Source organism: Puma concolor, chromosome D1 (genome assembly GCF_028749965.1).
Source record: "Puma concolor isolate L17-30 chromosome D1, mPumCon1.1.hap2, whole genome shotgun sequence".
Taxonomy (NCBI): domain Eukaryota; kingdom Metazoa; phylum Chordata; class Mammalia; order Carnivora; family Felidae; genus Puma; species Puma concolor.
In genome coordinates this window covers 89282993-89295170 of record NC_141676.1, presented here as the reverse complement: position 1 = coordinate 89295170, position 12178 = coordinate 89282993, and the positions used below count along the sequence as shown (strand labels likewise).

General features: G+C 42.4%; 1 protein-coding gene across 2 annotated transcripts; it reads left to right on the top strand.

Moving 5' to 3' along the window:
- Positions 1-895: 895 nt before the first annotated feature.
- Positions 896-11866, top strand: LOC147576853 (uncharacterized). 2 transcript variants are annotated; one of them, XM_086679454.1, is made up of 3 exons: positions 896-1106; positions 7510-7691; positions 11647-11866. In XM_086679454.1, the coding sequence occupies exons 1-3, from the start codon at positions 986-988 to the stop codon at positions 11683-11685; spliced, it is 342 nt and encodes a 113-aa protein (XP_086535580.1). In that variant the 5' UTR covers positions 896-985; the 3' UTR covers positions 11686-11866. The 2 variants fall into 2 exon arrangements, 1 of the variants encoding a protein (XP_086535580.1); XR_015241472.1 differs by lacking the exons at positions 7510-7691; positions 11647-11866 and adding an exon at positions 1395-1842.
- Positions 11867-12178: the final 312 nt, after the last annotated feature.

Here is a 12178-nt window from a genome sequence, read left to right as displayed (position 1 = left end):
TAATCACCATATAGATGACATTTGAAGCCTAGAGGATGGATGCCATCATCCAGGAAAAGGGTGTCAATAGAGAAGATAGGAAATCCCAGGTCTGAGTCCTTGGAATGTCAAATTTAAAGATTGGGTAGAAGAGAGAATCCCAAAAGGAATCCATAGAAAGGGTGGTCAGACAAATGGGAGGAAATCTTGAGGTATCATAAACACCTAATATAAAGTGTTTTAAAATAGATGGAGTGTGCAAGTATGGGGTTAGTTATATGGAGGGAAAATGCTAACAGGAGGTTAGTATTGAGAGCAGAAGGTTTTGCAACTCTAGGATCAGACTATGAGACCAAAGAACAGAATGATTGCCATTGTGAAACATCTCAATTGGATTAGGGAGAAATGAAGACAGGAGGTGTAAGGGGAAGATCAGAGAGTGGTAGGATCCACAGGTTAGACATTTCAGTGAAGTTAAAGGATATTTGTCACTGGGGGTATGTGATCAAGTGAATGGAAAGCTGGTTTCCCAGACAGAGTAGTGTGTTTGTATTCATGATTTTGAAGGTGGTCATTCTGTTGACAGTAAGGTCCAGAATGTGACCACTGTGTGTGGCTGAAATGAAATGGAAGAAAGATCAATGGACTGAAGACCATGAATAATCAGAAAGTCTGGATTGGTGGTTCTTGGGGATATTTAGGTCTCAGAATGAGGACAGGAGTAAAGTGGGAAAGATACTGAGCCAGGTTTAAAGACTGAAGGGCAGTGACCAGGGCTTCCATGCATGAGAACACCAAGTGGGAGGCAGTATTGCCAGATGGTGCAAGCATCAAAGAAGCAGGGTATGTGCAAAAGGAGGGCTTCTCCCTCGTCATGAAGTGTAAAGAGGCTAATACAGCAATTTGATTCAAATCTCCTGATGCGTTTCTTTCCATAGGGCCAATGGAAATGAGGAAGGAGGAGAGGCAGTGTTTTGGCCCCTGATTGGTCGAAGAGAGTGACAAAATGGAGAAAAGGAGGAAAGAACCATCAAATCCTGCAGCTGCATCTGGAAGAAGAAGACTAAGATGTTCCAGGTTTAATTACCAGAATGTGGGAGGCGACCTTGGAAGAGCAGTTCCAGGAGGTGAGTGGGAGTCATGAGGGCTCAAAGGTGGCTATTCCACCTAGGAACTTGGTGGTAATGGGAAAGGGAGAGCTGTCACTAGAGGGAAAAGTTTTAGGAATAGTTTTTTGTTGTTGTTTGCTTGTTTGTTTTGAGAATGGGCACTCCTTCTTGAAAGACTGTTGACCTAGTCTCGTTTTCTTCTTATCTCTCTGGCCACTCCTTAGTTTTCATGAAAAAGTTAAGGCTGGAAGAGATAATTGGAGGGTTGGAGTGACATTGTGAATTTTTCTAAATCTGACTCCCTAGGTCACCATCTGGCCCTTGGACAACTCCCAGCCGAAACGAGACCAGAGATACAGAAAAGATACAACAGATGGAGGAGTGGATGGGGCAGCATTCTGCATTGTCATGTTTCCTTCCTCTTTCTCTCCAGAACCTTGCCCTGAAAAATTATCTTTAATATAACATACAATGAGTCAGCTTTCTAGATTACAAAACTACTTCAATGTTTGAAAACAAAATGGAACAGAATAAAATCTGGGCTTGAGAGTTTAGGGTGGAGGAGTTGAGAATTGAGATTTCTATCCCAAATTCCTTACCACATTTCTTACTAGAGTCCAAGCCCTCAGGAGCTAACCATACTAATGACAGTCATTCCATTGTTTCGTTTCTGAACAGTGTTTAATAGTGTAGCAAATTTGAAAATCATACCTTTTTTCTTTTATGGAGTAATAAAATGACCCCTTTGTGACAAGTGGGTTGATGAGTACAAATTAGCTAATAGAAGTACAAAAGAAAGCCAATGTGGCTCAGAGTCTGGGCTATATATATATATATATATATATATATATATATCTTAAGTTGATTTGTTTATTTGAGAGAGACAGAGACAGCACAAGCAGGGGAGGGGCAGAGAGGGGTGCGGAGAGAGAATCATAAGCAGGCTCTGAGCTGCCAGTGCAAAGCCCCATGCAAGGCTCAAATTCACAAAACCATGAGATCATGAGCTGAGCCAAAATCAAGAGTCAGACGCTTAACCCACTGAGCCACCCAAGTGCCCGTGGCCATATTTTTACATGGGATAGATGTTATGTACACAAGGTCTAGCAGTATCATAAGGATAAGCAAAGCAATCAAAACGCTAAATTCTCTAAAGCAAGAGGCAACCACTCACTCATGAAATTTCCTTTAGAACCAATGTGTCATTCAAAGTGACTTATTGTGTGAAGTGAGGTTGAAGGTTGATTTCACCAGATCTAGTTTGGGGGGCCTCAGTCACCTGCCCATATGAGGGGGTGCGAACCTCTCTCCCCACTAAAAAAGGAGGATAATGAGAAACAGTTGGGCAGAGACTCCTCTCCAGTCAGTGTTTGAAGAAGATGAGAGCAAAGAGGTCATTCTCTCTCTCTGGATGCATCTTTATTCCTCCCTTGAGATTCAGTTCATTAAAGTCTCTGAGTTCTCTATAGATGTGTGTGTGTGTGTGTGTGTGTGTGTGTGTGTGTGTGTGAACACTAAGAAATGCTGACATGTAAATTGTAAAAGGCAGAGAGAGAGAGGGAAAGACACCCTACCTTCTCCTTTCCTCCTGCCCTTCCGTCTTCTGCTGCTGCCCTCATGACTGAACCCCGCCAGAACCCTGCTACCACAGGACTTTGAGAAAGTCCTGCAGGGGTGGGCCCCCATGATATACAGCAGATGGGGGAAGAAGGGGATGCATGAGTTGACAAACAGGCCCAGGACTGACACAAAGATGCGTCATGTCATTATTTAATCTCATTTAGTACAACTAACCTACTTTGAGTTTTCAATGGATTCTTACTCTGCCTTTCATTTCTTCCATCCTAGGACTCATCCCTTCTTTGTCTTGTTTTCTTTCTACTTCTGTTCTTTTCAAGATTTCCTAATCAGTGAAGAAATAAAACCCTTGCCTTCTGGCACACAGGCTCACTTCTCAATTTCTGGGGGAAACCACTTTGAACCTAAGAATGGGTAGGGAATGCATGAGAGGCTCAAAGAAGAGCTGCCTCCACCTCAAAGAGCCTGTGTTCACCCATACCAAGCCGCAGCAGCTCAGGTCCAGCTGACTTATGAGCTAACCCAGGAAAAAGTGAGGAAGGAAGATGCTTAAGCAGAGGAGACAAAAACTGTGAAGAAAGTGAGGTTTGGCTCCCTATTGGTGTCCAGTGCTTCTCTGCTCTTTGTGCACCCACTTTCCCTCAACCCCTGTCCCAGCATAAATCCAATACTAACCCAAACAGGCACACAAACAAACACACACAAAAAAACTCTGCTTTGAGGTGAGACTGTGACCCATTCATGTCTTACTATGAGTTTAGTTAAGTATTCCTTTTCTGGGGATACATGCATTTAAAATTCATCTAAAATTATGAAATGAAATGTTTTCTATTCTAATAAAGAAACACTAGATTTGGGGAGTCTAACCCTTAAAGTAAATCAGAAGCATGTCTGCTTATCTCCAGGCAGGTCCTGGTGCAGAAGGGGGACAGCGTGAGAGGGAGGCCAATGTAGTCCATCATGGGAGTGGGGAGTCAGGTAGCAAGCAAAGTCACACATTCTACTCTCAGTGGCCTCTTGGGTTATAAGTCAGAGGTCTTTTAAGATCTGAAAGTCTAGATGGAGATAAGAAAATGAGATAAGAAAAGCCTTAGTAAGATTTAGATGAGGTTGAAGTGAAGATTGACTGCAAACCATGCTACTCAGGGCTGCCCAGAAAGCTGAGTCTATCCCACAGACCCACAGCCAGCCTGGGAGCCAAGGAAGGCATAGAAGAAAGAAATAAAGGAGCTAAGTGATAAGGTTATATAAAGAAAAATAGAAGGGAAAAACATTGCCTAATCCAAAAAGAACACACTCACATTTTGATTTCATGTAACATACTTCCTGCTCCCCAAAGAGAATTCCCTGCCTCCCCCATGCTATGTGATACCAGGCAGGGCTAAATCCCTGAGCCCTGGTCAGAACAGCTCTTAGAAAAACATCTGTATGGATTTGCTGGCTTTCCTTAACAGAAGGGCCAGCTCAGCTCCTCCAGGGCTTTGTGCAGCAAAGTTGCTGACAGGCTGTGCAAGCAAATGCAAGACGGTTCTTCCTCTTAAAAACAGGCTCTATTCTTCCAGGCCTAGGCTGCAGAGCAACCGATGGGGGTAATAGCAGTTTGAGTTAAGAGTGAGGAGCTTGAGTGATGAAGACCTTAAACTGGACCCTGCCCTGGAAAGAACCATGAAGCACACAGGGCATGCCCCACTCTTCGCTTCCCCCAAAGGAAAGTAGCCCAGAAGATTCTTTTTATAGGAGTTGGCTAAGGGGGCAGGGGAGTTGAGTAAGATCCACTCTACTGTCTAGATCATGGTGGGACCAACAAACAAACTCTGCTCAAAGGATGAAATAAACCAATCAAATTCTGCCTTAAGACATGCAGTGCACCCAGAGATGATAGGTCTATCAGGCCCAGACTCTGTCCCAAGTATCAGTAGGTTGTGCTTCCAGTACCCCATGGAACCTGATGGTCATCTCAGGTGTAGTAGTGCTGAATTCTAGAGAGTTGTACGCTGTACAGCTTTCTATACTGTATCACTCCCAGGGGAAATTTGAGTACAAGCATCCTTAAAATTCTCTGGAAAACAGTGTGAGGGTTCCTCAAAAAAATTAAAAATAGAACTACCCTATGACCCAGCAATAGCACTGCTAGAAATTTACCCAAGGGATACAGAAGTGCTGGTGCATAGGGGCACTTGTGCCCAATGTTTATAGCAGTGCTTTCAGCAATAGCCAAATTATGGAAAGAGCCTAAATGTCCATCAGCTAATGAATGGATAAAGAAGATGTGGCTTCTATATACAATGGAATACTACTTGGCAATGAGAAATAATGAAATCTGGCCATTTGCAGCAAGGGGGATGGAACTGGATGATATTATGCTAAGTGAAATAAGACAGTCAGAGAAAGACAGACACCATATGTTTTCACTCATATGTGGATCTTGAGAAACTTAACAGAAGACCATGGGGGAGGGGAAGGGGGAAAAAGTTACAAACAGAGAGAGAGGGAGGCAAACCATAAGAGACTCTTAAATACAGAGAACAAAGTGAGGGTTTATGGGGGTTGGGGGAGATGGGAAAATGGGTGATGGGCATTGATGAGGGTACTTGTTGTGATGAGCACTGGGTGTTGTATGGAAAAACAAATTTGACAATAAATTACATTTAAAAAAGTACACCAATATGATCTTTGCTTCTTTCTTTCTTTCTTTCTTTCTTTCTTTCTTTCTTTCTTTCTTTCTTTCTTTCTTCTTTTTTAATTTCCACTGTGAAGTGGCATTTAGCTACTGAGGCTTAAGATCACTTTCCTCTGTTTATATGCTTAACTTATGAATCATCTATATCAACTTCTACAATGCTGTCTTTGTTTTAACACCTTAAACATTTTTAAAAAATGTAACAGCTATGAAAAACTGGGGTAGAAACTCTGTGGAACACTCTATATGGTCCTCCCCAATCAGTGGCACTTTTCAGAGAACCGCCATCTTGTTGTTGTGGAACACTAAACCAGTAAATGCTTGGACCAGCCCCCTTTGTCTTGAGTGAGCGCCCACTTAGCAAGTTTCTTTCCTTACCCTTACATCATCTGCCCCCATGGCAGTGAGCAAGTGGGTGTAATGTTCAGAGGGCCTACATATTTGTAATCTTGACCTAAGTTTGCCTTGATATGACTTAGCCACTCGTGCTTTGGAAGAAAAGTGTTCCTGGTAAGAAGGCCAGTGGTGGAAATTGGAGTGATTTACTCTGAGAACTTGTCTAGTGTGATCTCTGTTGTTGGCTTATATGCTGGTGGATCCCAGGAGCTAAGCTTCTCTCATGCTTCCTCCTATTTCCATCAGTGAGGAAAACATAAAAAATTGGCCATATTTATACAGCATATGAATCACATTTAGGTAATAATTCTAGGACATATGACTACAAGACTAGTGATAGCAAAGAAATGGCAATTAAGCATGAACAGTAAATTACAGATGTGGCCATGAGATGGGATCCTGAAGGTCACTCCATTCCCCTGGTTTCATCTGTCTTGAGGTTTTCAGAGAGAGACAAGGAGAAAGAGAGATTAGAAGTAAGTAAATAGCTTTTAAATAAACTACTTTTCTTTAAGTCTAATTGGTTAGCCTTAAAAGAAGGATTTATGCTCATATGAATTGTGCAGAAAGGAATTTTAACAAGAGAGAGGTAGTGTGAGACAATGTAGACTGAGATCATAATTCAGAGAAGAAAAGGCTTTCCAGAAGGGATTAGCATATACTGCAAAGTCTCTCAGCCACAAGAAAGTACTGTGTACTGAAGTTATCCAGTAAATGTGCTTATAGTTAATAAATAGCCCATTGTTTGCCTTCCATTGATAATAATAGAGATCTGAACTACTATGAATCCACACCTTGTTGGGTCTCCAGTTTGACTACATAGGGCACTCCAGTCTGGCTACGTAGAGCACAGTTACTCAACCTCAGCACTAATGACATTCTGAGATGGATTATTAATATTGGGGAGTAGAGGGCTGCTCTTTACATTGGAGGATGTTTAGAGGCATCTCAGTTTCTACCTATGAGATACTATCTCCCACTCATGGTAACTAAAGAGGTTTCCAGACATTGCCAAATGTTACTAGGGTATAAAACTTCACCTCTGAAGTAGAGGAAAGACATCTTTTTATCTCCATTGTTTCACAACAATTAAGTTAGCTCTTTGGGGACAGGAGGCATCATTCTCAATAATGCTAACCACCAGCAGGCTGAGGAAAGTGGAGAAGTGCTAACCACGTGTGTGCCTGAGTTAATGATTCCAGTCTGGAGGGTGAAGGGTCACCATGGCAGCAGTCACTCCCACTCTGACCCAAGCACCTGGATTTTCTGTGAACAACCCTAATCACATGTTGAGTGGGCTGGATCTTGCTCAAGCTGTGAGAAAATATAAATTTTGGATTCAAAACATTAAAAAAAACTCTTTGGCAACAGGCAGTGACTAGAGCAGAGATGAATAATGACACTGTCTCCTTAGAAGAACCCCTCTTATTTTTTTAGGAAAGAAATATCCATGTGGTGAGGCAGAGGCACGGGGGGAAAATGTTGTCTACATACAAAATGCTCCTCAAACATATGACTTTTTTCCAAGAGCTCTGAATGGAGCAATATAACATCAAACACAAACCAAAAAACCCAAAAAACAAAAAAAACACTCCTTGGTTATGTAGACATAGTTGATGCTTGCTCTACATTAAAAAAAAAAAAATGCTTCTGTGGTCACTAACATCTGAACATTGTTGGGTGAGGTAACTCTGGGGTTGCCATGGAGACATGTTTTCCAGTGGTGCCTGCACCATGAAACTTCACCGTGTTCCTTCTCATCTGCAGCTGAATGCCTGGATATCGAAGAAAGAGAGTCATGCACAGAGCTAAGTCAGACCGCAAAAGAGAACAAAGCTGTGGCAACAGGGAGACTCCTCAAGTTCTTTCTGTCTATGGACTTCAAAGTTCCATTTGTGCAGAAGGAGACCAATTTTGGGTCAGAGGTTGTTTCTGAGCATGCAGTGAAGGTAAGACAGAGCGTGAGTAGTTAAATATGCATGAAAACTGGGTATGTCCTACAGTTACTCAAGTCCAAAGGGGCATCTGCTTTGAGCACTCTTCCTTTGAAGTGGAAGCTGGTCCCTGATGCCAGCTTTCTGTGTTCCCAAAAGAGGAGACATTTTTGTTGCCACAAATAGACTAGAAATGCTTTTGAGTGTATTATTTGGCTGGATTTTTGGACTCTTAATTCTACTGGAATAAGATTCATAAGCTTTCAGTCCCTGGTGAATAACCCATATTGCAAATTCTAAGAGGGCTCGGCATGGGTGTTTTCCACAAGGTGTGATGGCTGGTGTGACTCAGGACAGGTGCCTACACATTTTTAGATGAAACTCAGGCTGCCATTCCCAGGGGCATTCTCTCCAAGGATGGACTCACGTCCAGGAGAGGCTGGATCCTCTGACAAATGATGTCTTATGGTTGATGTATCTGTTTCCAATAAACCACATTTTATAGTCTGTCAGTGGGCTGACTGCAAAGTTATAAAAGTTGATCTCATAAAAGAGAAACATGAGTGGTTGACACACCACATTGTATCTGTGTCATTCTGTGCTCTGGCAGCTGGACTGGCCCTCATTTATAGCAAAGGAGGTGACATAAAAGCAGAATAATCGGATTTTAATTATAATGGGGATTTCTCCACCCCATGGGGCTTTCAAGGGTGAGGACTATTGTGTGACTTCTGGTTTCCAGGGAAATATATTTTCCTGTGCCACTGCGGAGATGTACTTGGTAAATGTTCCCAAAAGGAAAAATGCAGGATGGAATGGCGTCTGGCTTCTTTAACAACTGGAGTGAGAACTGATAAAATATTTGAAAGAAATAATAAAGAAAGAAATAGACTTCAAACTAACATTCTCTAAGCTTTCAAGACCTCACCTAATCACAGGATTTGCCTGAAAATATGATGGCTTCAGTTTCCATTTTATGGTATGTCTAGTTGCTAGGAGAGGTAGAAAAAGAATGGCTTATTTTAAGAACAACTCCAGCCTAAATACCCACCCCATTTGGGGTTCAACCTCACTTTGCAAACTGACCAAGACATACTTCCATTCCTGGTTGCCCTGCTTCTTTTCAAAGCTTTATTCCATCCAATGTCCTGGCCAGAGATGGTAGGGAGTAAATCACCCATCACCTGATGCAGAGGCAGACCACTCATCCTCTAATGCAAGGACAGAACCATTCAAAACCTGAAGAGAAAAGAATTACCTGTAAACCTATGTATGGGTGGGAAAGTCATCAGGACCTGAGGCTGCTCCAGGGATTGATCTTTTCTCTCTGGGTCTGTTTCTTGATTTGTATGTGTTTCTTCTCCTCTCTCTACCAGGTGGCGCCCTTACTCTCAGCTTCCACATGGCCAATTTGAACATGACTTTTGATGACCTGGATTTGACTTAACCTCAGTGTACTCTTCATTTCACCTCTGCCACTAATGCCTGAATCCCTAAGGCGTGTCACCCTTCACTTACCATTGTGCCAGCTCACCTTTCCAGGACAGGCCACCATAGAGCTTTGACAGCTCATAGACCAGATACCACAGGTGCTTTGCCTGCCACTCAGGCCAGGGAGTGAGGGCACTGCACAGACATAAGAGAAGTGCTGCCATGGCAGCCAAGTGTGTAGATGGAGCCTGTTCTCAGAGGAACAATGGTCTGCAAGCAAAGATCAGTCTCTTCATTTGTCATTGGAAACCATCCAGGATCTGATGGATGCTACCCCATCCCCTCTCGGATTCAATTCCAACCTTCCTTTAGCACAAATGAAGCCCTTGCTGGTCCTTGTAGATCCCTCAGCTCTTTTGCTTCTATGGTTTTGTACCCACAAATGGGAAATTGGCCACATTCCCCAGACCCTTTCAAGGCCTATCCTTTCTGTAATGATTTCTCTGGTCCTAATTGGGGGTAGGGGTGGGGATGGGGGAAAGACTACATATCCTTCCAATTCCTCCAAGCATGTCTTATTGCACAGTGATATTGCAGCTTTCCTATCAAAAGGTCAAGTATATTTCTCCACCCTTTGAATCTTGAACTAGGCCATGTGGCTTGTTTTAGCCAATGGAATATTAGCAAACATGATGTAGGGTGGGGCTTAAAAAGGTCTGTGCATCAGGGCCTTCTCTTTTGCTGATAGGAACAGGTTTCCACTACAAAAGTGAGGCCACACTATGCATCTGCAGTATAAGAGGTCATATACAGAGAGGTCCCAGCCTCCACAGGTGAGTGAGGCCAGGCTAGATCATCCAGCACCATGCAGTCAGCCCAACAGAGTTGCCTGGCCCACCACAGAATTGTGAAAAATAATAAATAGGTGTTTTCTGAGCCACCAAATTTTGGAGTGACTTGTTACACAGCAAAACAAACTGCCCTACCATCCCGTCACATTCTCCTAAGTTTGGAATCTCTCTCTTTTTTTGAATCCACATGGTGTTTTATCAGTATCTTTCACTGGACAATTGTCACTTTACACATTTTCTCATGGTCATTCATGTAAATACTTACCATCTATAGGAGAATAAATTACTCAGGGACTGAATTCCTACTTGATTCATTTTTATATTTTGCTCCTCCTCACTCCCACAGCATCTAACTCAACTCTGATATGAAGCAAGCACCCGCAAGTGTTTGTCTGTAGACTGAGTCAGTGAAGGAGGAACAATGTGCAACAGCGAGTTAGAACACAGATTTTGGAATTCCTTAAAAATCACAGTTCTCCTACTTATTAACTATGTTTCCCTGGACAAGTTATTATCATTTTTTTGAGTTTATTTATTTTGAGAGAGAGGGAGAACAAGTAGGTGAGGGGCAGAAAGAGAGGGAGAGAGAGAATCCCAAGCAAGCTCCATGGTCCACTCAGAGCCTGACATGGGGCTTGATCTCATGTCCTTGAGAACATGATTTTCATGAGTCGGATGCTTAATGGACTAAGCCATCCAGGCGCCCATTCCCTGGGCAAATTATTAAACCATTTTATTTTGCCTCAGTTTCTTCATTTATAAAAGGGGGATAATAGCAGAACCTACATCATGGAGTTGTTATAAAGACTAAATTAATTAACATAAGTTGTCTGTTAGATAAAGAAGTGAGAAGCATTCAGTGCTGCCTCTCACCCATCCAGTATGCCAAGGCCACACATTGTCATCTCTATTCTTCATTCCCACCAAATTTCATCTTCCTAAAAATAATTAATTAAAAAAATTTATTGAGATATAATTGACACATAACATTGTGTAAATTTAAAAATGGTGTGAAACATGTTGATTTGATACATCTGTGTACTGCAATATGATTACCACCATAACACACCAAATGTCTTCTTGAGCCTTAGTTACAAGTAACAGAATCTAACTGACAATCAACTAATCTAAAAATCCAGCATAAATAGAGTTAGCTGGACTCTCCCAGAGCTTTCCATCCACTTTGTAGCAGAGGGAAATTCAAAAGGGAATAGTAGTTAAAAGCATGGCCTTTGCAGCCATTTGGATGAAGGTACATCCTTGCTCTATCACTTCTCAGACAACCCTGCCTGGGAAGATACCATACCTCTCTGAGTCTCCATTTCTTCATCTACAAAAATAGGGATAATGATATATCCTTCATAGGAGAGGTGTGGGCATAAGTGTGCATGGCTCAATTAAGAACATCTTTTTCAAGGGGCGCCTGGGTGACTCAGTCGGTTAAGCATCTGACTCTTGGTTTCAGCTCAGCTCATGATCTCATAGTTTGTGAGTTTGAGCCCTGCGTCAGGTTCTGTGCTGACAGCTCAGAGCCTGGAGCCTGCTTCAGATTCTGTGTCTCCCTCTCTCTCTGCCCCTCACCTGCTCGTGCTCTATCTCATTCTCTCTCTCTCTCTCTCTCTCTCTCTCTCAAAAATAAACGTTAAAAAGTTTTTTGTTTTTTTGTTTTTTTGTTTTTTTTTTTTTAGACCATCTTTTTTGGGTGCCTAGGTGGCTCAGTCAGTTAAGCATCTGACTTCAGCTCGGGTCATGATCTCATGGTTTGTGAGTTTGAGTCCCACATCAGGTGAGTTCAAGCCCTGCTTCAGGTGAGCCCCACCTTCCCCCCTGCCCATGTTCTTTGCTCACTTGCACCCTTTCTCTCTCAAAACAAAAAAATAAATAAATAATTTGTTTAAAAAAATAACATCTTTTTCCCACCCCCCCCTTATTATTACTACTACTTCTTTCTCTACTACAATGGACCTGGCTATGTGGTCTTGCCTGAGGGAGACACTCAGGCGTGGATATTTGTCTAAGGCCCCATTTTAAATTCATTTAAATTAAGGATTGCCTGTAAGTACCATCTTCATCTCCTGTAACTTTGGTTTTGCAATGGCTGTTCAGTTCTACCTCCATGTATGGTGTCCATTTGCAGAGCTATAAAACAGGGTTGTGGCACATCACCATACTTCCTCCATCCTGGACATACCACAAACTATGAGCCTGGACTGGCCACAA

What these genes read in the sequence shown, in the direction of transcription:
- LOC147576853 (XM_086679454.1), top strand. Translation starts at nt 986, where the DNA reads ATGGAGAAAAGGAGGAAAGAACCATCAAATCCTGCAGCTGCATCTGGA. An exon ending in TGGAAGAGCAGTTCCAGGAG is followed by an intron (nt 1,107 to 7,509) that starts GTGAGTGGGAGT and finishes TCTCATCTGCAG; the next exon opens with CTGAATGCCTGGATATCGAA. An exon ending in TTTCTGAGCATGCAGTGAAG is followed by an intron (nt 7,692 to 11,646) that starts GTAAGACAGAGC and finishes TTTTTTTTTTAG; the next exon opens with ACCATCTTTTTTGGGTGCCT.